Below are 23,857 nucleotides of genomic sequence, written 5' to 3'. Positions count from 1 at the left end.
AGGAGAAACTCAGGGTATTTCCGGAATTTCTGGAACGTTATAAAAATTATATGAACATCCGAAAAACGTGAGAATATTTTAAGGATGTTATATCATGAGTTTTCAAGAACTATAAAAAATGCGAAAATTTACCTATGTTGACAAGAGAACATCAACAAAGTTCCATTAGTAAAAAAAATGCGAGAACTTTTAGCAAACTTTAAGGAATTCCAGAGGACATCTAATAAATTTAGATATTTTTAGATAGTTTCATGATATTCAGTGAAGTTCCGAGTACTTTGAGGACGATCAGATAGTTTCAGAATAATCCCATTAACTTAAGCAAATTTGCAGCGACTTACAAGGAGTTCCGTAGAATTGTGGCGTATTTCCAGAATTATATGAATAATCTAAAAACGTCAGAAGCGTCAGGGAATTATGAACTACAGGTAAGCATAGATAAGTTCAGGGAAAAGTAGTGAGCGTTTATATATTTTTTTCCTTGATTTGTTTTGCGTCGATCTTGTTTTCCGTGTTGAGCACCAATGCTACCGACGCCAGGGAGGCAGCTCCCACATCTGGACCCTACCTATAGACCCATCAACTCATCAACCGGGGACCAACGGCTTTACTTCCCTGCAGAAGGAAGGCGTGATCAGAGATGTTATGCCTCAGAACATCCCGGCGGCTCCGACTGGGATTGAACCCAGGCCTGCTGGGGTGAGAGGTAATCACGCTTATCACTACACCACCGGTGCCGCGAAGCGTTTATAATTGTTATTATACTTAAGGAAAATTGTCGCAACTTCAAGGCAAATCAATTAATTTTAGTAAAGTTGCGGGTTCTTAAAATACTGATAAATTCAGGGCAGTCTAGAGAACTTAAAAAAAATATGTAATCGTTTAGGCAGTTTTAATAACACCAGGAAAGTCTAGGCTATTGAAAAAGTTTTTTTAGAATTTCTGTGAAAATCAAAGAACTATATTAATTATTTCGTAATAATTCCATGAAAATTGGCGCGAGCACAAAAGTTCCATAATTTTAGAAAAACTTTGAAAACTTCACAGAAGGACAGTGGTCTTCAGAAACATTTTGATGACTTCATAGAAATCCACGAAATTCAGGAATTTTTATGAACATTAGCAAAATGTTGGACCATTTGAAAGAAGTTTAGTAAGGAAGGAGGAATTAAGGGGGAGGTCAGGGGGAGGGAAATTTGAAGCAGAAGTTCACTGAAGCTTAAACCTTTTTAGGACGGTTCAATTAAATTCAGCGCAGTATAACAAGCTTCATGAGAACTGCAAACATTTTAGAGAAGTTTTGAGAATTTCAGAAAATAATAGAGAACCTCAAAGCAGTTCTGTTAACATTAGAGAAGTCACATAAATGTTAAAGAAGTTTAGAGAACTTCAGTGAATTGTTAAACCTTTAGAGGAGATTCATAATCGTTAGAAAAATTGAAGAAACATTAGGAAGTCCTATAAAACTCAGGGAAGTTTAAGATTTTGATGAGAAGTATTGCAAGCATAAGACTAGTTTCTCAAACCACAAAAGACCTTCAAGGGAGTTTCATTAACTTCAAGAAACAATTGGGAACTTCCAAGTAGTTCTGAAGACCTCAGAATAGTCAATTCCATATTCAACGGAGATTTCCATTGAAATATTCCTCACAATTTCGATGAAGCTATCCTTCGAATTCAATTTTTTTTTAGTCTTCCTTGGAATTACTTTGAAATTCTCCACAATAAGAAACCCTTTGTGGTAAGCGTCATTGCCTCTCACCCCAGCAGGCCTGGGTTCAATCCTAGTCGGAGCCGCCGGGATGTTCTGAGGCATAACATCTCTGATCACGGCTTCCTTCTGCAGGGAAGTAAAGCCGTTGGTCCCCGGTTGATGAGTTGATGGGTCGATAGGTAGGGTCCAGGTGTGGGAGCTGCATTCCTGGCGTCGGTAGCATTGGTGCTCAGCACGGAAAACAAGATCGACGGAAAACAAATCAAGGGAAAAAAGAAACCATTTGAGAAGATTATTTGAATATTAGTTGAATTCATTTCAGATTTCCTTTTGAATCTCACTCCTTCCCTTGGAATTTTACTCACATTGAAAGTCTCTTAGGAATTCAGTGGCATTTATCCAAACAAATTCCTTTGTAGATGTTTTGGAATTATTCTCAGATTTAATTGTAATCCTCCTTTTAGTATTTTCTAAAAAATCCATGTATTTCGTTTTCCCCCACAAACTTTGTTGAAATTATTCAGAGGATATTGGAATTTCCTCTGAAGTTCATAGGAGTTGTGCTCCTCGAAAATTCTTAAGAGTTTTCATTAAAATTTACTTTTAATTCAATTCAGGGTTTCTTGAAATTCTTCTAAAAACTATCAGGCTACACATGAAATCAAAAATTCCTCAATACTACTGTGAACGCAGATTGCATTTGATGTTTCTCTAAAAGATTTTTTTTCCAGAACTCCCTTGGAATGAGGTCCTTAGAAATTAAAATAAAATTCCACGAGCCTTTAAAACTGTGCATGAAATTTGACTCCAGATTCTTGAAAATTTCTTGAAGTAATATAGCTTCTAAGTCCAAAACTAGTTCAAATTTAAAATTTCTAAGAAATATGCTTATTTCAAAACCGAAAAAAAGACATTACAAGTCTCTGTCAAGAAGTCGGAACAATTTTCCGAGCGAAACCTGAAAAAATTTCCGGGGAATCTGGAATCGTCGCCTAAATAATTTCTAGGACAAAACAGACAACAGTATTGCCAGTCATTCGGAAAGCGTGCAATTTAGTTTTAAATTTTGTTGTAAATAAACAAAATTCCGTAACATTACGAAAAACATGGAAATATTCCAACTGGACATTTTTAGAACGAAACAAAATAGCTTCATAATATTCCACGAAATTACGTAGAATTCCCGTCGTACTAAGCACAATTTACCGGTCCCCTTTTCGAACGGGTTTTATCAAAAAAATTAATTTTTCTATTAAATTTTGTTTACTTTTCTATACGTACTGTCAGGGATGGAAAATCATTTACATTCATTTCGTGCATTCATTTACATTCATTTGCCTCTAACTTTTTTGATCAACAGAATACCGTTAAAGGATGTATAAAGCTTTTGTAGTTTTTGATATGAACTACAACTTTTGATAATAACTCCCTCCCCATGGACATGGAGGTTGGCGGTACTGAAGCAAAGGGTTATGTTTAATTTCTTTATATTTGCAACGATGATGATTTCCCATAGTGACACATATCACCTTCTTAATGCTTCAGTATACCTCAAACGATTAATTCTTGGTTGTTAATAGAACTTCCTTGATGCAATCGGCTGCTTCATGCAGACTGAGCAATTCTGATTATAGTATCAGATTTGTTCTGTATACAGAGGAACTGGGAGGGCTTATTAGAAACTTCTCACCAATAAAGTAATGACCTTCTAGTAAATTTTGCATATCATTTTATTAATATTTTATTTTATTTAAGCATATTATTTTTGTTACAGTCAATTAGAATTAGCATACAATATAAGAGATTTAATATTACTTGCTCGGTTTTGCGTAAAATAATCAATATGTATTTTGCTTGTAATTACCTTTGAATTTTTTTTTTGTGATTTCAAAATTTTCCTAGTTTGGTTAGAAGTTTCGAAGCTAACACATGTCCACAGGCCTAATAGAAAGATAGACAGACAAAGTGTATCATGAAGAATAGTTGCATGCAGGGTTGCTTCCACTCACTTTCTATAGATGAGTGATTTTCGGAGTTTTGAATTCGTTAGATGTTGTAATGGAGGTTTGTGTTATTGGATGCGGGAGGAGATTGGAGGGCGGGTGTTTGACGCATAAAGCCTGTCAATTTCGCTTTCAGAGTGTCGCAGTCAGCGGTTTTATGATTCGTGAGCGCTCGCGATTCGTAGAATCGTTGATTGTGACTGCCAGTGGATTTGGCGGGTTTTGTGTGTCGGACGCTTGCTTTTTGGCCTTTTCTTGTGTCTAGCATGTGCAGAGTATCATTATAGCGTCTAATGGTTTTGAGATTCCTGGTTGCGTGAAATATACTTGTGAGAATATCTTTTTGAGATTTTAGTAGTCACGTTTTGTTTGTAGTTTATATGTTATTTCTTTCATGTAATTATCGTAAATAATAGTTATTCAATAATAGATAATTCATCCATATATTCAATAATAAATTTACGAATGACTATAATTTGGATACCTAACAATTGGACAGAATCACTAGCAAGAATAGGTTGTGTTCGCCTTCGAAAATATCGATTCGTTTTTTCAGGGTTGTAGTTTTGGTTTTCATCAGTGGCCCGGCTCTGATTGTGAACGATTTAGGTAGTATTTTAAGGTAACTATTTAGCTTTTAGCACAACTTTGCTACTACGAATCCACAAAAGACATTAAATTGGAGGCGGATTCTGGTACGGAATTACAGGCTGCTATTCTGAGCAACTTATCTTCATAAAATTAAAAATTACATTTAGGTATTAATTAGCAAATATGAATAGTAGTTAACTTTAACATAATTTTGATAAAACAATCATTTCATCCAGTTCACTTTAAAACAAACAAGTATGAAAGGAGATTGCTTAGAATAAAGATAAAAGTAATAAGCGCAATATTAAACGACATTAAATTTGAATCTGATACGGTAGGCCATATAACAGAGTCGATAGCCATTGCAAATCAACCATCTCTACCTGCTTATTTTCCTAACTTTCACTATTATTGCTGTTACTCTGACTATCCCCTATGTTCAACAGCTTTCCTTACTATCCGGTATCGTAAACAGGATTCATTTGACCCCTGTGGTTATTATTCTGTGATGCCAAATCTATACCTCTACCCTGGTGCAGTGGACAGCGATTTTTCGCTGGTGACTTGGCCCTATGACCCCCTTCTGTGCTTGAAAATGAAAATGAAAATAAAATGAAACTACAACTTTTGATAATAACTAAAAGCTGTATCTCTTATCCATGACGAAATAGAGCTAGCAGAACATGTTTTTGTTTTTCAGTGAATGCAATTTACATTCACTGAAAAACAATGGTGAGTTCTTATCGCTCTGATTCATCATGCATAAGAGATACAGATTTGAGTTGTTTACAAAAGATGTAGCTTATATAAAAGCCTACAAAAGTTTCAAACATTATTTTACGGAATTCTGTTGATGAAAAAAGTTAGAGGCAAATGAATGTAAATGAATGCACGAAATGAATGTAAATGATTTTCCATCCCTGCGTACTGTTAGATTTGGTAAAGAGTCACAAGTTGTTGAGATATTGTTAAAAATCTAACGCAGTTTCTTGACCCCAACTCCGTCATACGGGTTTTAATTCACTGCAATCACATGAAACGTCATACGGATGAAGGCAGGAAAAATAGATTCGTTAGAAGCGCTTCTTTTGTTTTTGTGAATAATCGAGAAAGAATCATCGTATTAGATGCTAGATGAAAGCTGCTTTTATCGATCTATGTGCTGAAAATACCTGGGAATGTCTTTACATGGCCCAGGGGATACAATGAGAAAGTCGACGGAGAGAATCTGTCAATGTTACTTAGGACCTAGTGAAATGCTCAGCTTGATTTATTTACACTTTACTAAATTTTGTTTTATTAATTATCGAACTTATCATGCTTTAACAATTGTGCAAACTAGAAGAATAAGAATTTAAATATTTTATGCCATAATGAAATCTAGGAAACAATTGGATTCTTTCCCCACAGATACTGCATTACGATGGCGCTCTCTCCGACCAGTTGGTAGCTGTTGACGTCAACCCAGGCACTGAAAGTAATACAAACACCATTCCATTATAAAGTCCCACACCATCGCCACATCAAACATACTTATCTGACGTAGTGACCTTCTTGGAGGACACTATCACTTGCATCCTGTCGTTAATTTGTGGGAACATATTGGACAACCCCAGGGTGGCAGTTTCCGTGCCGAAATTCAGCGCAACTACCACATATCCAACCTTGTCGACCTTGCGTTTGTACACGACCAGATTATCTCCGGAAACCTTCATGTCGATGTCCCCTTCTGCCAGAATTTGTCGTTTGCGGTATTTGGTCAGCTTCTTGAACACCTTCAGATGACTCTTGCGGGCACGGTCCTGTACTTTAACGTTCAGTGTCTTGTAGTTGTCAGCCACCGGCAACCATGTGCTGTTAGCGTTGGAGAAACCTGCATTCTTTCCATTGTCCCACTGCATCGGAGTTCGCACTGGATCTCGAGAGTACAAGGTGTAGCTTTCTGCATCGCTTCTACAGGCAGCTGGATCTTGGGTTTCATTCCAAGGGATCAAATGGTCTAACATTCCGATCTCCTCACCGTAGTAAGTGACGGCAATGTCCGGCAACGTTTGCAGGGCAATGTTATACAAATCGATCTTGTTCTCGCCTAGTCGTGATCCGATACGACTGTTGTCGTGATTTCCTAGAACCCAGTTTGATCTTCTGTCAGAGGGCTTTGCATCCAGCCAGAGCTTGACGGTCCCGACAAAGTCAGCGCCAGTACTAGTCTTGTGAATGTTACTCATCAATTCGAAGTTGAATGGAATCTGAGCTCCATTGACCGTGGAGTTTCCGAAAAATTCGATGATCTTCGGCAGGCTTGTGTAACCTTCGGTCATCATAATACGAGTTATGTTGTCCTTTTTGGTGTACTCGTCCAAAACCGCTCGCCACTGGTAGATCAAGTCGTAGGTTTCCGGTTGATTCATAGTTTCCGAATGAATCAGGTAAGCAGGATTCTCGGAGTCGTTTGTGGTTCCACTCAGTTGTTCATCGCGGTAGCGACCTTCGCTCTCGGCACTCTCGAACAGGTAAGGTACGGCATCAATTCTGAATCCGGAAACGCCTCTGTCCAACCAGAAGCGTAGAACATTCTTCATCTCTTCGACTACGGCTGGATTACGGAAGTTCAAATCTGGCTGCTGCTTGAGGAACTGGTGAAGGTAGAACTCCTGACGTTCTTCGTTCCATTCCCAGGTTGATCCTCGGAATAAACTGACCCAGTTGGACGGTGGAACCATGGTACCATTACCACTGTCTACACCCGCATGCCAGACGTAGAAATCTTTGTACGTCTCGTTCTTTGCTACGGACAGCTGGAAGTACTCGTGCTGATCGCTGGTATGATTCGGAACAAAGTCCAGAATCAAGTGCAAGCCAAGCTTTTTGCACTTGTCGGCCAAACGCTGGAAGGCGTCGAGATCTCCGTATTCCGGTTGAATCTGTCGGAAGTCGGAAATGTCGTAGCCAAAGTCGACCATCGGAGAAGCGAAGATCGGAGACAGCCATATTCCGTCCATTCCGATGTCCTTTAGGTATTGCAATTTTTCGGTGACACCTAAGTGGGAAATTGAGTTGATTTGTGGGATTTGGAATGAATATTTGGTTTCAGATCTTACCATCCAGATCGCCAATGCCGTCGCCATCGGAATCCTTGAACGATCGCGGGTAGACTTGGTAGAAGTTACCGTGTTCCCACCAGTCCAGGCCGGTGGTTACTCCTACTCCTAGTAGGGCCGTTAAAAGAGGTACAAAGATCTTCATCCTGGCTGTTCAGATCAATGCAAGCAAAAGGTCGAAAACGGTTGAATGATACCGAATGAAGAGCTACCGGCCGGTTTTTATACCAATCGAGGTGCGCAATTATGCAGTCAAATTAGCATCTGTTTTTCGTTGGCAAATATCGTTCTCGTTGGAAATGAATTTATGCCATAAAACAGAGGTGAGCTCTGCATATATAGTTGTTACTACATAGGGAGCGTTCATTAATTATGTCACGAAACATTTGTTCAAAATTAAGACCCCTCCCCTCCTCCCTCTGTCACATATTGTCACAATTTCTAGACCACCCCCTTGAAAATTACGTCACGTTAGCACATCCTACCCCCGTAATTATCTGGAAGTTTGCTTGATAATGAATTTTATAGATTTTTAACAAAAATGTGATCGCTTATTTATTTTACGATCATTTAAAAAACAGTGGTTTAAATTTGTACTGTAGAACCCCGGCGCTCGCTTAGAATTTGTTTAACTGGTGCTCCTACACGCCATTGGGCACATTGGCGTTAAGCATCTGTGTAGGGGTACCAGTTAAACACATTCTAAATGAGCACCGTGTAATAACGGGGTTTTACGGTATTTTAGAATGACCTAATGGAAATGGAAAAACGAGAAGAAGTCGGAAATTCGAAATCACTATGAAAAGCTTGATAACAAATCGGAAAAAATAAGATTCTGGACCTAGATCAAATTTTGAAACCTTTGCACTGGACTCACTTTGAAGAACTTTTGTGGAAAATTCCATAGGAATTTTGACAAAATTTCAGAATGAATACAAGAGGTAGTTCTGGGTAGGCGTGAACATGCTCATTACAGCTAAAATGCTACTTTTCGAAATTATGAAACTATGAGATATAATAATAATAATTTTTATATGTAAGATGCAAACGGCGCCGGTGGTGTAGTGGTAAGCGTGATTACCTCTCACCCCAGCAGGCCTGGGTTCAATCCCAGTCGGCGTCGCCGGGATGTTCTGAGGCATAACATCTCTGATCACGCCTTCCTTCGGATGGGAAGTAAAGCCGTTGGTCCCCGGTTCATGAGTTGATGGGTCGATATGTAGGGTCCAGGTGTGGGAGCTGCCTTCCTGGCACGTCGGTAGCATTGGTGCTCAGCACGGAAAACAAGATCGACGGAAAAAAACAAACCAAAGGAAAAAAAAAATATGTAAGATGCATGCAAGAAGCGGAGAAAAAGTCAAAAAAATCATAAAACCTGTCAATTTCGCTTCCAGAGTGTCAAAATTGGCGATTGGCTATAATGAATAGTGCTCACTCATTACAGCTAAAACGACTAATTGTGACACTCTGGAAGCGAAATTGACAGGTTTTATGTGTCATACACAAACGTTACCTCCTCTTCTTTTGTTGTTTATTAATTTATTTGATAAGGCTCAAACGAATTAACTTTGCAGAGCCGAGGATTCTTGGTCACTATACAATACATCTTAAAACTATAGTCAAAAGGTACAACACAATAAACACTTTATCTTCCACTATCCAAAAAGCCTCCTGCATCAGAGCTGGAGCCGCTTCCAGTGGTTTCATTGTATGACAGTTACGAACCGACGGGAGTCAGAGCGCTTCCATTGCAGCAATGGACGCAAAACGTGGTCAGCACTCACACACTCATCACTAAACGGTTGCTTTCCAAAGTCGACGACGCATCGACGGAAAGAACTGCTGATGGAGAACAATGAGGAGGACCACACAATGGTCGCTGAGAAAACAGACGATCGCGTGGCACACATCGAGAGTGGCCTGCTTTTGTCGACAGCCGAGTGAACATTGACCCCCCATTCTTGCATCGTACAAATACAAATTATTAGTAATATATCATAATTTAGAAAAGAACCATTTTAGCTGTAATGAGCATGTTCAAGTCTGGTTCTGAGAAACTTTCCCTGGGAATTTTTACGTTGAACTCTAATAGCGTTAATTCGTTTATTATTCAGTTCCAACCTGGATTGGGTATCAAGATTGGGTCTGCTTGTTTTCTTCCAAACGTAAGTTTGATCGTTACCTCAGGTTGAGGTTCGCACTGACAAAAAGTTCGACTTCGCACTGGGTTGGAACTGGTTCCAGCCCCGATAAAAAACGAATTCACTTTAAGAGAGTTTTAACTAAAGCTAGATGGCAATTGTGTGAGTTCAGAGTAGAATTGTTGAGAAGTTCTGTGGAAAATTCCATGACGATTGTGAAGAGGATTTTAGGGTGCGTGAAAATAATCACGGGAATCGAATTGTGAGTGGACATTTACAAAGGAGTTTAGGTTTGGTGGGCTTTATTTAAAAGATTTTCAGCCGTAGTAATCCAAAGGCGTCGGTAATTCAAAGTAGTTCTCAGAAAATTTTTATTTTCTGGAGGTTCTAGAAGACAAAATAGCAAAATAATATTGGAAGGCACGGTTTGAGTGCTAAGATATGCCATTTTAAACTGCACGAAAGGAGAGTAAATTTTCTGTAGATTTTATAGATGAACTTTAAGGTGAATCGTTGTGGAAATCTTATTTCTGATCAATCTCATTATCATCTTGAAATTTCAAGAGTACAAATATCAGTTGATAGCTGCTGGAACTTCGCGTTTGCTGCAGTGCAGCACACAGAATGTTCCAATTTCATGAGCGATATCGCAACAGAGCCCGAGATTTGTGCTCTAGAAAACTTGAAGTTATAGTGGCGTCGGAAGCATTGGTGCTCAGCACGCAAAACAAGATCGACGGAAAACAAATCAAGAAAAAAAAATATGATCCTCGATTTTCACAAGTTGTTTCACAAGTATTTCATGATAGTCTGGTATTTTTAAAGATAATAAGATAATTCCACGAACTTTGGCAGAACTTCCCTGAACTTCGGCAGAACTTCTCTGAACTTCGGCAGGACTTCGCAGCAGGGGTTCCCTGAACTTTAACAGGCCTTCCCTGAACTACGGCAGGACTTCTCTGAGGTTCGGCAGGCCTTCCCTGAACTTTGGTAGGACTTCCCTATAGTTCGGAAAAACTTCCGTGAACATCGGCAGAACTTCCCTGAACTTCAACAGAACTTCTCTGAATTTCCGCAAAACTTCCCTGAACTTCAGCAAGACTTCCCTGAACTTCGGCAAGGCTTCTCTGTACTTCGGAAGGACTTCGCTGAAGTTCGGTAGACCTTCCCTGAACTATGGCAAGACTTTCCTGAGCATTAGTAGGACTACCCTGAACTTGGAATCTTGGAATTGAAGTTGTCATTTTAGTAGTAGAACTATTATAATTATACAATAGTATTGTGTTTACGAATCAAAATTTCAATACTTCCCATTTTTCTAATTTGCAATGCTTGTTGGTATTGGTGCATTTCGAATTTGGGTGTGGTTTGAACAGGTGTGGATTCAGTATCAACGGAAAAGCATTAACTTTCACCTTAAACTTAACGCATTTATTTTAATCGAGCATTTAAAAACCCTGAACCCCCTGAGGTATGTGCTCGCAGAATGATGCCTCTATTTTGATTTTGACATTTGCTCTTCAGCTATCAAAATGGCGTCCAAGCCAGAGAAGCAACGCAAATTTTGCACACACATCGTGAAAATCTGAACTACTCGCACGTCGAGTGAGCGAAATCGTTAAAAGTGATCAAATCAACTGTCACCAACGTAATAAAAGTGTTCGGGGAAGCCTGGATCGGTGGAAAATCGAAAGCCGGAAGCCGCTGCGACGACAGAAAGAGCACAAGCTGAGAGTGTCGTCTACAACCGTGCATCAAGCTCAAACACGAGCCGGACTGCCCTATCGACATATAAGAAGGTAGCGACTTCAAATCGCGATGATAAACAAAATAAAACTGCTGGGGGCGACCCTGGCGTAGTGGTTAACATCCATACCTCTCACGCCAAAGTCACGAGTTCAAATCTCACCCGCGGACAAGTCACGAATGACCCAAGAGTAACACTAACAAGTGACTATAATAATAAAAAATAATAATCAATAAATAAAACTGCCAAAACACGATGCTGGAAGCTGTACAAGACGATGCTGGCGAAATTCGATTGCGTGGTAATGGACGACGAAATTGACTTAGGTAGACTTCAAACAGCTTCCAGGACAGGAGTTTTATGCGGCAACCGGAAGGGAAAAAGTTGACAGACATTTTCAAGAATATGAAACTGTCAAAGTTCGCATAGAAATATCTGGTTTGCAAGGCTATCTGTACCTGTGGCTTGAAAAGCTACATTTTCATAGCAACCGGAACCGTCAACCAGGAAATTTACGTGTACGAGTGTCTGGAAAAACAAAGTGGACGAGGTGGCTGTACATAAGATGGCAGGAGTTAAACGACAGGCCCGGCTGAATATTTTTTCTGTAAACGCCAAGCGTAAGCGGCCATGGATGTCATCTACGTTTTGAAGTGACAGAGACGCACTCTGTTTGGTTTCGGAGGTTAAATCATCACCAACTTTGGCAACAAAACGGCTCTTTTCAGGGCCACCAAGCTTATTACAGTAAAGAGTAGGAATAGAATTCATCTGCCTGTTTGTCCATATTCAGAACCAACGATTACACAAAATGTTCATGTAATCAAACTGGAAGCAGCGGTACAAATTATACACGGCGAATGAGATCGACCCACATTTGAGTTTAGTTATCTCAGAAATAAGAAATAAAGTGCAGGAACTCAGCGATGAGTAAATTTGCCTTATGTTTTCCCAGGTTTTTCCAGGATTTTGCAGGGAACAAATCCCGAATTTGAAAAAAGTAAAGATTGGATTCACTCAGTCTATTGGTACTACTCCGAGACTCTATACAATTTTCGTCAATTTCCTCATTTTCTGGCAGATTTTTTAGGTTTTCCACAGGAAACCATGAGACAAATTTACTCATCGCTGAGTTCCTACACTGAAACAAAGACCATAGTTAGAAATACTATTTTGCAGAAAACACTTATTTTCAGTATAACTACGCTTAATGTCGTTAAATCTACCATAATTTCAGTATAGTTGACTTAAAATATAATCAAATTTACTACCATTCTGTCAAAACTACTATGCTTATTAAATAGTAAAATTAAATGAATTTCGTTTCTGCACAAATCTATTGGTGGGAGTATTTAATTTAAACCATCAATATAGTATTTTTGCCAATGGATTTTGTTTCTGTGTGCACTTTTGGCGATTATGAGTGAACTAAACTCAAATTTGGGTCGTTCTCATTCGCCGTGTACGCAAAAGGAAAAGAGCCAGTGTTGCTACTTGATAGAAAACTACTCATAATGGGAAGAGTCTTTGTAGCTTTTATACCACTTGGTTGCACATCATTCTGCTTTAATCTGAAAAGATATAAAAGAGCGCTGCTGTATGGCATTAGCTCATTTTCGCTTCGGACGGCGTGGTGAACAGCAATAGCAGCAGTAGTAAGGTGGTGGCTGATCCACTCCTTCACACCTAACAAGCAACAATTGACTGGTCGTTTCAAAGGAGGAAAAGGTCTGGTAAAGGAGGTGCCAAGCGTCATCGCAAAGTTCTTCGAGATAACCGCCATGGGTCGTCTGGCTCGCCGTGGTGGTGTCAAACGTATCTCCGGTCTGATCTACGAGGTTTGCTGAAGGTGTTCCTGGAAAATGAGGTCCGTGATGCTGTTACCTACACTAAACACGGAAAGCGTAAGTGGCCATGGATGTTCTCTTCAATAAAACGGCCCTTTTCAGGGCCATCAAGCTTACATCAGTAAAGAGTTGGAATAAAATTTATCTGTGCTTGTTTGTCCATAATCAGGACCACGAACCCCCAACGACCACACAAAATGCTATCCAGAGTTGTAATCTTGTAACCAAATTTGGAAGCAGGGGTGCAAGTGATTTTGATTGATTCTCTTAATCAACTTTCTCTTTGAAAAAAAAAACTACAAATTTGGTACGCCTACAATTAAAAAACGGAAAGAGTTGAGATAATAGATAATTGAACAATTAAAAGAATTAAATCCTCTTCACATTTATTCCGTCCACTAGCGGTCCTACGTCAAGCTTCCGTTCGTGCCCCTAGGCACAGACCCTCCTACCTATTTAATAAAAAAAAAACTTAATTTACACGCATTTTTGCTTGACCAAATTTTGATCGTAACACCCTTTATAGAGATTAAGGTTGGGAGTACCTTTATGAAAGCATCTTAGATTTTTTTTAAAGGCCGCCAAAAACGAAAAAAAACGGAAAATTGCTAATTGGGAGTATTTTATTAAAAAAAATACAGGCTGGTATTGCATTAAAAAAAGTACATGATTTCAAACCCGTTTTGACGTAGGACTACGTCTGTGATTTCTATATGGGGGCACACTTTGTAAAAACCAAAAATGGAACCTGTAACGAATTTTTTTGGGCTTTAGTTTTGAGATTTTTAGCCGTAGGCTAGTTCATCTCGTAAGTAACGAAATTATGAAAGTTTTTGAACGTTAATAACTCAGTTGCCCCTGGACTGATTTTAATAGCTTGGTTGATTTTCAACAAGAAACTATTGAAAAGTGGTAAATGTCAAGCATTATCGAAAAGCATCGAAATAACTAACAAATTCACCAATTACGTACATGCATATGCTACTTCCTCAACACTGTCATCAGAGAATCGTTAGTAGACTAAACAAGTCGAAGTGACATTCGCCTCCGATCTTCGGGTGTGTGCGAATAAGAAGAATGCAATTGCGTAACATTTTGCACACTCATTGCAATATTCAGAACCACACGCCCCCAATGACCACACAAAATGCTCTCCAGAGTTGTAATCTATCTTGATACGTTTGTTGTTCTGGATGATAGAAGAGCATAGCAACAATAGGGCGAAATAGGTTAGTGGTCATCAAAAGAGGAAATCGATGAAGATAATTGACTTTCAGCCCCTTAATTCAGTCGTCGTCATAGCAATGAAAACTATAGCATAGTACCGCTTTTGGTTCTTGGGTTATACTTGCTGGTTGCAATTCTGCTGTTCGACATTTTCGAAGGACCACCAAAAAAACATGAAATCACACTATTTTCTAGGGATGCCTAAAACTTCGAACCACCTCCCCCCTAAATGCGTGACTTATTTTATGGATGGCCCCATAGCTGCTTTCTGTGGATGATTTTTGTTTGTTTATCATACAATTACAGTTTTCCTCCTTGTTTGAACAGCGGTTTACATGAACCGGTAATCGTTTATTTTCTATTCTAGTCATTAGTAGTTAGGTATTTTAACTCAAAACAAATATCTATTTGATCCATCTTCTTCTTCCTGGCTTTGACGATATTACACAAGGCATACTTCTTTGGATACTTTTACCCATTGTTTCTTCAAAGCCTTCCTTGAGACTGCAGGCAGGCTAGGAGGCACTTCTGAAAGCACTCGTCCCGGTAGATTTGCCCGTTGATGGTACTCGTCGTTATGTACGGCTGGCTCATCTTGCCGCACAGATGGCCAGCCAAATCAAAACAAAAAATTTTGGTAAAATTTATCCACCTTCTTCTTCCCTACCTCCTCAGGAACGGCCAACCGTGATGTGGCAACGTAAAATTCCTGCCCCGGCAACTGTTTTGTGTTCGCCTTTATGTACGTTTCGTCGTCCATCACGACGCACCTCGGTTTCGTCAGCCACTCCCGGTACAGCTTCCTGGCGCGCGTTTTGACCACCGTATTTTTTGTTTGTCGTTCCGGCTCGGTGCCTTCCGGACCTTGTAGACGTGGATGTCGGCACATTTCATTGTTTTTTGGACAAACCAGATGGAAACATCCGCCTTCTTCGCCACATCGCGGATCGAAAGATTCGGCCGATGCTTGAACAGACTCCGACTTCCTGGCCTTCATCGGGTCAGCTGTCTTTGGTTTTCTGCCGCAGCCTGCCCGCCGCTGGGTTGTCGGGATATCTGCCGTTGAATGATGGATTCCCCGGTGTTTCCCGATCCATCTGTGGGACGCAGTCGGATTTTCCACGACGGCGCACAAGATTTGCTCTTGCTCCGATGCCATCTCGATAACTACTTGACAGATTGTGATGAAATTCTGCCAGCGTTAACAGTACACTCTTAGCTACTTTCAGTCACACGCTAAAAAGTTACAAACTAATCAATGTGTCTCTCTTTTTTCGAGTACAGTCTTTATTCATAACTCAAATAAGAAGCAGGAGCCATGCAAGAAAGTTAATGAAGATCATGTGCCAAATAAAGTCTATTCATGACCACGCACTGAACAATTACAAGGGAGTAAATTTTCACCATAGGTTGACAGGTTTTTTAATTTGAATCCAAAATCCTACTTTTACAAATTTAAGGTTTAATTCTTCAGCAAAGTTGTAGATAACACGATTTTTAGTTACTTTTTTTTCACAAGAACCCAAGAGTCAACATCGTTTAAATCTTTTTTTCAGACCTTATCTCGCCCTACCTGGTGTGGGCCGCCGGAAGAAGTGCAGAATCAATTCGCTCAATGGCAACAGCTTGCCTATGTTCCATGTCGCAGGGAGTGGAAAATGCAATTGTAAGTATTAATAAAATATCTCGAACCCCATTTCCCTAGAGGCCTCAGCTAGTCTAGTCAGCTAAGGCATGGTATGAACAAGCTAAAGCTGGCGGGTTCGATTCCTGGTCAGGCCTAGAAAATCTTCCGAGTTTTTTCACCTTCCCTGGGCATGTAGCATCATTGTTCTTCCCACATAATATACAAATTAATGCATTGGTTGGCATAGAAAGCTCTTAATTTATAATTGTGCAAGTGCTTGAAAGAATACTAAGTTTAGAGTCGGCAAAACGCTGTCATAAGAAGCGTGAAAGCCAAGAAGAGGGAAAGATCCAATTTTTCTCTTATTAGAAAGTACGAGTGGACGCGGTATTATACTGCGAACAGCTGCCGTGTGGATTTCTCTCCCTGGTTGCTACATCAACTGATCTCTAGTGGGCACCTTCATTAAGTCCCGTTCGTTTCACTGTGAACGCATGACAACGTAGGACCGCACTGCTTGTCATACTGATGATGATGGTGGTGTTGACGGGCGTCGGTCGGTGGGTCGGTGGGTGTTTTGTGTTGCCACATTTTACATTATTGCATTTAACGCCCTCTTGTTTCACTCGCACTCATAGCCGTGCCGCGTAGACGGAAGATAGAAACGACGGACTTGCAATGTCACGAGGGGGGTTTCTGGAAAAAGCCAAAGCATTCCAAAGCGTGTCCTCCTAGTAAAAGGATAATGCGGTCTTGTTATGATATTTCCCTCGTTTCATTCTCTGTATGCATGTCTTTGGATGCTTGCCGGTTTGCCGATAGTTTTGCCGAGCCGGGTATAGCAGAGTGGCAGCAGCATTATTATGCTTTGGCTTTTGTCTTTTTCCCTATGGTTCGCGGGTGGATACTCTGAATGGGAGTTGCTTTTTTGTCGGTGCCGTTGGATAATGCTGCGGGTTGACGAAAACGATTATGATTGTTCACTGTTGCGGAATTACATTTTGCTTTCGTTAGGAGACCCTTCTCCGACTAGTGACCCTGCCTGTACCACCGTAGTATATAGGATAACGATGAGGAAACAGAGGCAAGCAGATGTTTGTGGCAATGTTTGGGGTTCTTTTTATTGGATTGTTAGGAAGTCGTTTGATCTTGTGCTGCATAGTTTCGCCGGGAGAAAATTGCTTAGTGTCGTCGTGGTTACATTTGCATGGAGGGTGTGTTTTTATTTTGGACTAATTCGGTGGCATATCTACGGTTATTGCTACTCTTCATAATGTTTTTAATCATCGTAAAAATGTGCATTTGTCCTTCTTTTTCCAGTTTGCTGCACTATTTCCCAAGGAACTGAAAACGCTTGCTGGTCTGATTGAGGATAACAGCATAGCGACACGTGCTTACGCTTTGCGAACGCTGCTAGCAATGGATGCGTTGGATTTTGAAAATCTGAAGCTAATTGCATTCGCGACCGTCGCTCGATTGGATGATCCTAGCAGTGAGGTGCGGGAAATGGCAGCCAGATGCTTGGGGCGGCTGCAGCTTGGGGCCGGTGGTAACGATGATGAATCAAGCTCTCGAGCCCGCTGGGAAGAGACGCTTAAACCGATTATCTCGACGATGTTTCTACACTTGGAAAATCCGGAACTGAAGCTGCGAGCTGCGATTCTAGGTAAGATGAAAAGCTATTTCGGTACGCATGATTTGTTACAGCTGTTACCATTCTTTCTTCTGTGAAAGGCTAACGTATCTTTTTGTTTCGATTCACTCTTTATGTTGCGGACACTCAGATGATGATGCTGATGGTCCCACCTCTTACCCCTACAAAGGTTTGAGCTGGACAATTTACCTTTAAGATAATTAAATATGACAATTTAACCGGGTTTGCAAACAACATCAAACTGGTTACAGTTACAGATAAAAATTCCCTCTAGAGTTAACAGTTGCTTCACTGCGATATAAATGTGGAAAAGCTTAGGCGTCCACCTCTTAGTTCGCCTTTTTGTCCACCTAAAATATTCAAAAGTATTACAAGCAATCAAGAGTTAATGAACAATCAACAAAGCATCCTATAACACTAGCAACCCCGCAATCTGATGCTATCATAACCATCCCAATGACGTGTTCATCTAGATAAAATTGATAAATAGCAGATTTTTAGCGATGGGCCCAATCTTAGATCCATAGGTCAACATTAGAGCCGTTTCCCCTAATTGATTTAAAATCAGATAGATGTCATCAAATTCCGCCTCCAAAATAGCTCCGGTTTGATCACTCGCGGTAATTTAAATAATTCTTACGCTTCTATTACATGTGGTATGCTCAATCGCGTTAGCTTTACGGAGCCGATAATTCATCGTTCATTGTTTGTAACAAAATTAACTTATTTCTATGTCTAGTAGGAGTTGGACCGAATACTCGCGGCTTACCCGATGTTCGAGGGGTACATTGCCGAAGGATAGGATCAGGGGAGGAGCTTGGGTGTGGGATTTCGTTGTCTCATCAGAGAGTTGTCGCCAGTATGAACGGTAGTGCGGTTCTAGATTCGTCTGGAGTTCGACCGGCTATGGTGACGGGATGACAAGACAAACAAAAACTTTTAAAGAGACTTTGACTATATATTTTAGTATTACTTCTACGTGAAGTCAACGATTTACATAGTTGAAGATGCTAATTTCAAATAACAGACTGTAGTGGTAATTTTTATACGATAGATGGAGTAGATGAAAGCATAGAGTTGATAGTTCCCTTAGAGTACGGCAGTGTGAAGATTGCATATAGATATTAGAATAGCGAGCTAGAACAACTTTTAAGGAAGGTACAAATCGGTTTTTTCATCTCTCTTTACCAAACTCCCCCTTTGGAGAGGGATGGTGAGGGGTGTCCCCCCCCCCCCGCCACCACTGGCAAAAAGAGATGAAAACCGACCCGCTCAAGTACCAACTGTGTGTTTGAAACAGACAGGAGCACATATCGTGGTAGGGGTAAACAATAGTTGCAATTTCCAAACCTACGACTGGATGCCTTCCTTCCAAATAACAACTGAAGTGCGGTAAAAATCGGTAGAACTGTTTCAAACACACAGTTGGTACTTGAGCGGGTCGGTTTTCATCTCTTTTTGCCAGTGGTGGCGGGGGGGGGGGAGGGGACACCCCTCACCATTCCTCTCCAAAGGGGGAGTTTGGTAAAGAGAGATGAAAAAACCGATTTGTACCTTCCTTAAAAGTTGTTCTAGCTCGCTATTCTAATATCTATATGCAATCTTCACACTGCCGTACTCTAACGGAACTATCAACTCTATGCTTTCATCTACTCCATCTATCATATAAAAATTACCACTACAGTCTGTTATTTGAAATTAGCATCTTCAACTTATAAAGAGAGACAAAAGACAAAGGAATTAAATTCTTATAGGTACTAGACATTTGCAGAAACACATAAATCGAGTGTACACGGGAAAAAATCCGTTCCGAAATTCTTCAACCTCAAGTCACGAATTTCGGAACAAGTCAATTTTTCATTTACGAATATACACCATGAATAATAATCATGGAATCGTGAACATTGTTCCACAAAATAATCGTAACGCCTGCGTTAGGGTGCACCGGGCACCGGTAATGGCAACAGAAGTCATAAAAACGTGAACTCTGTTTTGAAAATCATCATTTTTAGTTCGGGTAAACGTGATTTAAGTTCATGAGTTGTGCTTGATATCGTGAACCTGTTCTCGAAAACGGGAACATGGTTCACGGACTGTAAAATGTAGACATTAATATTATTTGCAATGTTTTGATCACTGATTGGTGCACCTAGCAATGGGCGATCTTGGATCGAATCACAAACGATCGATTCTTTTGGTTCGATTATTCGATTTTTTGAATCGATCTCAAACACGACAAAAATCGACTGGATCGATCCTTTTCATTCGATTTTTGTTTCGATCCATCATCAAAAAAAATCAGTGCATTTGCATTTGCAATTTAATATTGACCTGTACCTGGAGTCTTCAGCTCACGCTCGGGTAGTTGAAATTGTGTCTGAGCAGATCTATAGTACAAAAAGAGTATACGATGATTGCACACATCTGTCCCCCCACCCAAAACCAACCGGAGTCCAGTGGGATATTCATGACGAAATGGTAAAGAAAGTTATTAATCTACATCTACATTCACTTATTATGCCATATTTCAGGTTCATCAGTCCTCTGCTATGTCAGAACTGGATCGCCATGGGGGCATATCGGCAGAATTACAAAATTTCTTGCATCAGCCTGTTTTACCACGTTCTGTCGATCCTTTTCGAGCATGGTAGAAACACCGTAGTGTATATCCCCATGCTCGAGACTATTTATCAAGAATGGTAACAAGGGTTTCGTCAGAGAGGCTATTCTTCCAAACTGGTGGAACCACACAGAATCAATATCGGCTCAATGCAAAACGCATGGCTCAATTAGCTTTCTTGGGATCCCTCTCGGATGAGTTTTGGGATATCTGTATTAAGTACTTACCTGCTTGTACACTCCGACCATCTAATCGTTCTGTTTCACATGTTAATCTTTCGCTTTGGAGGCGAACCAGCCCAAGGCTGAAAGCCTCCCTAATAAAGATAAATTAATTAATTTAATTAAAGTTAATCTTTCGTTCTTTAAATCGTTCATTTAATACCAATAAAACGAATTTTATAACCTGTTAAATCGCTTGCCTAATCAAGAATCATGAGGAAAAACTTCCACATGTCAAATGAAATCAAAATAGTCATTTACTATATTTTCACGTAGACCATCCGTTAAAGAGTTCGATCCGCGGTACACGGTAAAGGCCACAAACGAAGTGACAGACGGAGCGGCTCGAAAACTTTGGTGACTAACCTGCTATTGCAATTTTTCAGTGTACCACATGGCAACACCACTATTACTGGATTGTAACACATGGCAACACTGCTACTGGATTGTACTAGCATTTTCCCCAAATTTACTAGAATGTTTTGGTTCTATCTCTTTCTTTCTACTCAAAACTGAAATGCATAAAAAAATGACAAAATGATACACTCTTTGCACACTGCCAAAGAATCATTGTACACAAAATCAACTTTGTTCAAATCAAAACAAAAAAACTAACCCATCTGGTTGATGATGGCACAAGCTTTTAAGAAAATTCTATTACAGCGAACCACATTATTTCAATTGATTTCTTCGCCAGTTAGTCGTCTGTCACTTCGTTTGTGGTAAAGACCGTAAAGTATGGAGGTGGTAGCATCATGGTTTGGAGCTGTTTTTCTTGGTATGGAGTAGGTTCCATTTTCCGTATTAATTCCATCATGACCAGATTTGAATACAAAGAAATCATGGAGGAGGTTATGCTCCCTTATGCAGAAGCGAACATGCCTCTTAAATGGCATTTTCAGCAAGACAATGATCCGAAACCCAATTCGGTTATTTCATGGCCTAGCCAATCTCCTGACATCAGCCCCATTGAAAATTTATGGAAAGGTTATCTGGTCAAGCATTTTTCAAATAAGGATCAACTAGGGACCACAGCTCAAAAAGAGTGCTATACCAAAGGAAACTTTATAGTGCTTGGTTGAGTCAATGCCAAGAAGATTGAACAAGGTTTTACTTAACAATAGAGGGCACAGCGGTTACTAAGTGTCATAAGTTTAATAAAACTCATGCGATTATTTTCAATCTTTCTATACTATAGTTTTATGCAACACACCTATTTCACTGACCAGGCATATTTTATATATGATTCTTATGAGTGAGTCATTTAATGTTTTAACGTTGAGTATTCTCGTGCAATCACTTAATTTTTATTACACTATCAAAGGCTTAACTTTAAAGTCGAATAAAATGAAGTTGAATGAACATAACCTAAAATGTTGCATTTATTTTCCGTACACCTATTTTAATGACCAGCAGTGATGTATGTTACACTCACAACACTGCGTACGTACTACACAATTTATTCCTAAATTATATCAATCATCACACTAAATGACTATTATAGGTGAAATGTCATAACAAGATAGCTTATGTAAACTCTAGACTGAACTTGGCTTAATTTGCACCAACTATGATCCGTTATATTTGAAACATTTTTGTGCCATTTTGAAAAATGAATCGATTCAAAAGATCGATTCAAAATAATCGATTCAAAATGATTGATTAAATCGGTGAATCGATTATTTTCAAAAAAATGAATTGATTCTTGTCCCAAAAAACGCCCAATGCTAGGTGCACCACCAGGATCAACCGTTAGCACCACCGAAAGGGCTACTACTGAAATACGACGACGAAAGATCAGAACCTGCCAAAGAGGCCATCGATACAGAAGAAGAAGCGGATGTAGGATAACTGTTGATCATCTTGATCTCTTATATCAGCTAGCGCCCAAATCACCGGCATTTGAGCCGCCTCCACTGTCCACTCCGAAGCTAGACGAAATTGTTGCTGTACCACGTAAAGCGGACGACCATTCGCCGTATTCATGTTTCATTGGCGAATTCAGCACTCGTTGATTTACCAATTCTACTGCCACCGGAATAGTCCATATCTAGCTGATATAAATGAACTCGCACCTTACCTACCAAACAGCTAGTCATAAACAACGACTGAAAATTACAGCGGCAACTCTGGTCTTGATCCAAATTCACAGTTGCAAGCATGAAATTACGCTTACGGGTTCATGGTTCGCGAAATCATTATTTCATTTTGTATTTGAAATAGCGTTACGATTATTTATTTGTTTCACTGAACTGGCGTGAACTATGTTCATGGATTTATGATTACATTCTTGAAAATCCGAATTAAGCGATCACGTTTACGGGAACAAAGTCATGAATTCAGATAAACTAGCAGTTCACGGAATCATGATTTTTTGTTCACGTTTTTTTTGCGTGTTTATAGCAGAGAACGCGGGTTGCCAACACATCTCTGATAGGAACATAGGGTTGTCTCCCTTGGGCCTCGAGGGTATTCAAAAGTCACTCTCTGGCGGCGTCATTATCCGTGCATTGCCAAACTGCGTGATCGATGTCATCGTGACCGTTTCCATACCGACAGATGTTGCTGTCCACGAGGTTTATTCTATGGAGATGTGCATCTAGCGAGTAGTGGTATAAACCTGTATGAGATCCTATATGTTAGTGTAGAGATTAGTGACGTTTAACGCACGCACACTTCTTCTTCTTCATTCCTTTATTTAACGTCGGTTTATGTTCCGCAATATAGTGCCAATCACTCTGTCTACGATGCAGGAAAGATTGTGTTTTGCTGAGGCTAGCTGCGAGCATGCTGAGTAGATAGAAAGAAATTGATGACGATTCTCAAGATTTCCTGCAAAAAGATGATACGCGATGCAAGTAGATGTGAGAAATGAAAGAAGATTTTTCGAAGATTGATTCGCTAGCGTGAGATTTTTGATAATCTAAAATTGAGATATAGATGTGTCGCCCCCGTCGTCCATTGATGACAATCGAATGTGCAGTGAGGCAACTTCCACACCTGCGTAGTACATACAGGGTGAAAGGTAATTCCTGTCAGTGTTTTTTAAGCAATTGTAGTATCAAATGGGTTAATCACATACATGTCTGCATATTTTTCTTTTAGAGTGTGTTCAAATGTCAACACGGCATGCAAGTTTGTTTTGAATTTTCATTCGTTTGATACTCGTGATAATCATGGACGAAGGGAACTCGTGATAAGCCTGTTTTTGAAGCATCATGGACCGTGTTCTATTTTGAAGACGCTGAAACCACACGGAATAAACGAAAGATTTATTTGGTGGTGGTGGAAAATCCCTCCCAGACCAGGCCGAAAACGCAGTGTCAGGACTCCGGAAGTTATCAAACGAGTGAGAGAGTGAATT

At 39.9% G+C, this 23,857-nt stretch overlaps 2 protein-coding genes across 2 annotated transcripts in view; one reads left to right on the top strand and one right to left on the bottom strand.

Moving 5' to 3' along the window:
* Positions 1-23,857, top strand: part of Dnaaf5 (Dynein axonemal assembly factor 5) — a 33,185-nt gene that overhangs the window by 5,785 nt on the left and 3,543 nt on the right. The window contains exons 4-5 of the mRNA XM_065223528.1: positions 15,928-16,037; positions 17,319-17,664. Of these exons, the coding sequence (XP_065079600.1) occupies positions 15,928-16,037; positions 17,319-17,664 (456 nt within the window). The remainder of the gene's footprint in view (positions 1-15,927; positions 16,038-17,318; positions 17,665-23,857) is intronic.
* Positions 5,611-7,578, bottom strand: LOC135702491 (probable maltase). Its single transcript, XM_065223541.1, has 3 exons — positions 7,410-7,578; positions 5,842-7,348; positions 5,611-5,779 (listed from the first exon to the last, which is right to left on the bottom strand). Exons 1-3 carry the CDS (start codon positions 7,552-7,554, stop codon positions 5,689-5,691), a joined length of 1,743 nt encoding a protein of 580 aa, XP_065079613.1. The 5' UTR covers positions 7,555-7,578; the 3' UTR covers positions 5,611-5,688.

Source organism: Ochlerotatus camptorhynchus, unplaced genomic scaffold, assembly GCF_037179485.1.
Source record: "Ochlerotatus camptorhynchus isolate MF236.1 unplaced genomic scaffold, CSIRO-AGI_Acam_v1.1 ptg000193l, whole genome shotgun sequence".
NCBI classification, from domain to species: domain Eukaryota; kingdom Metazoa; phylum Arthropoda; class Insecta; order Diptera; family Culicidae; genus Ochlerotatus; species Ochlerotatus camptorhynchus.
Note: the sequence above shows the minus strand (reverse complement) of the source record. Positions and strands in the feature narration are given on the sequence as shown.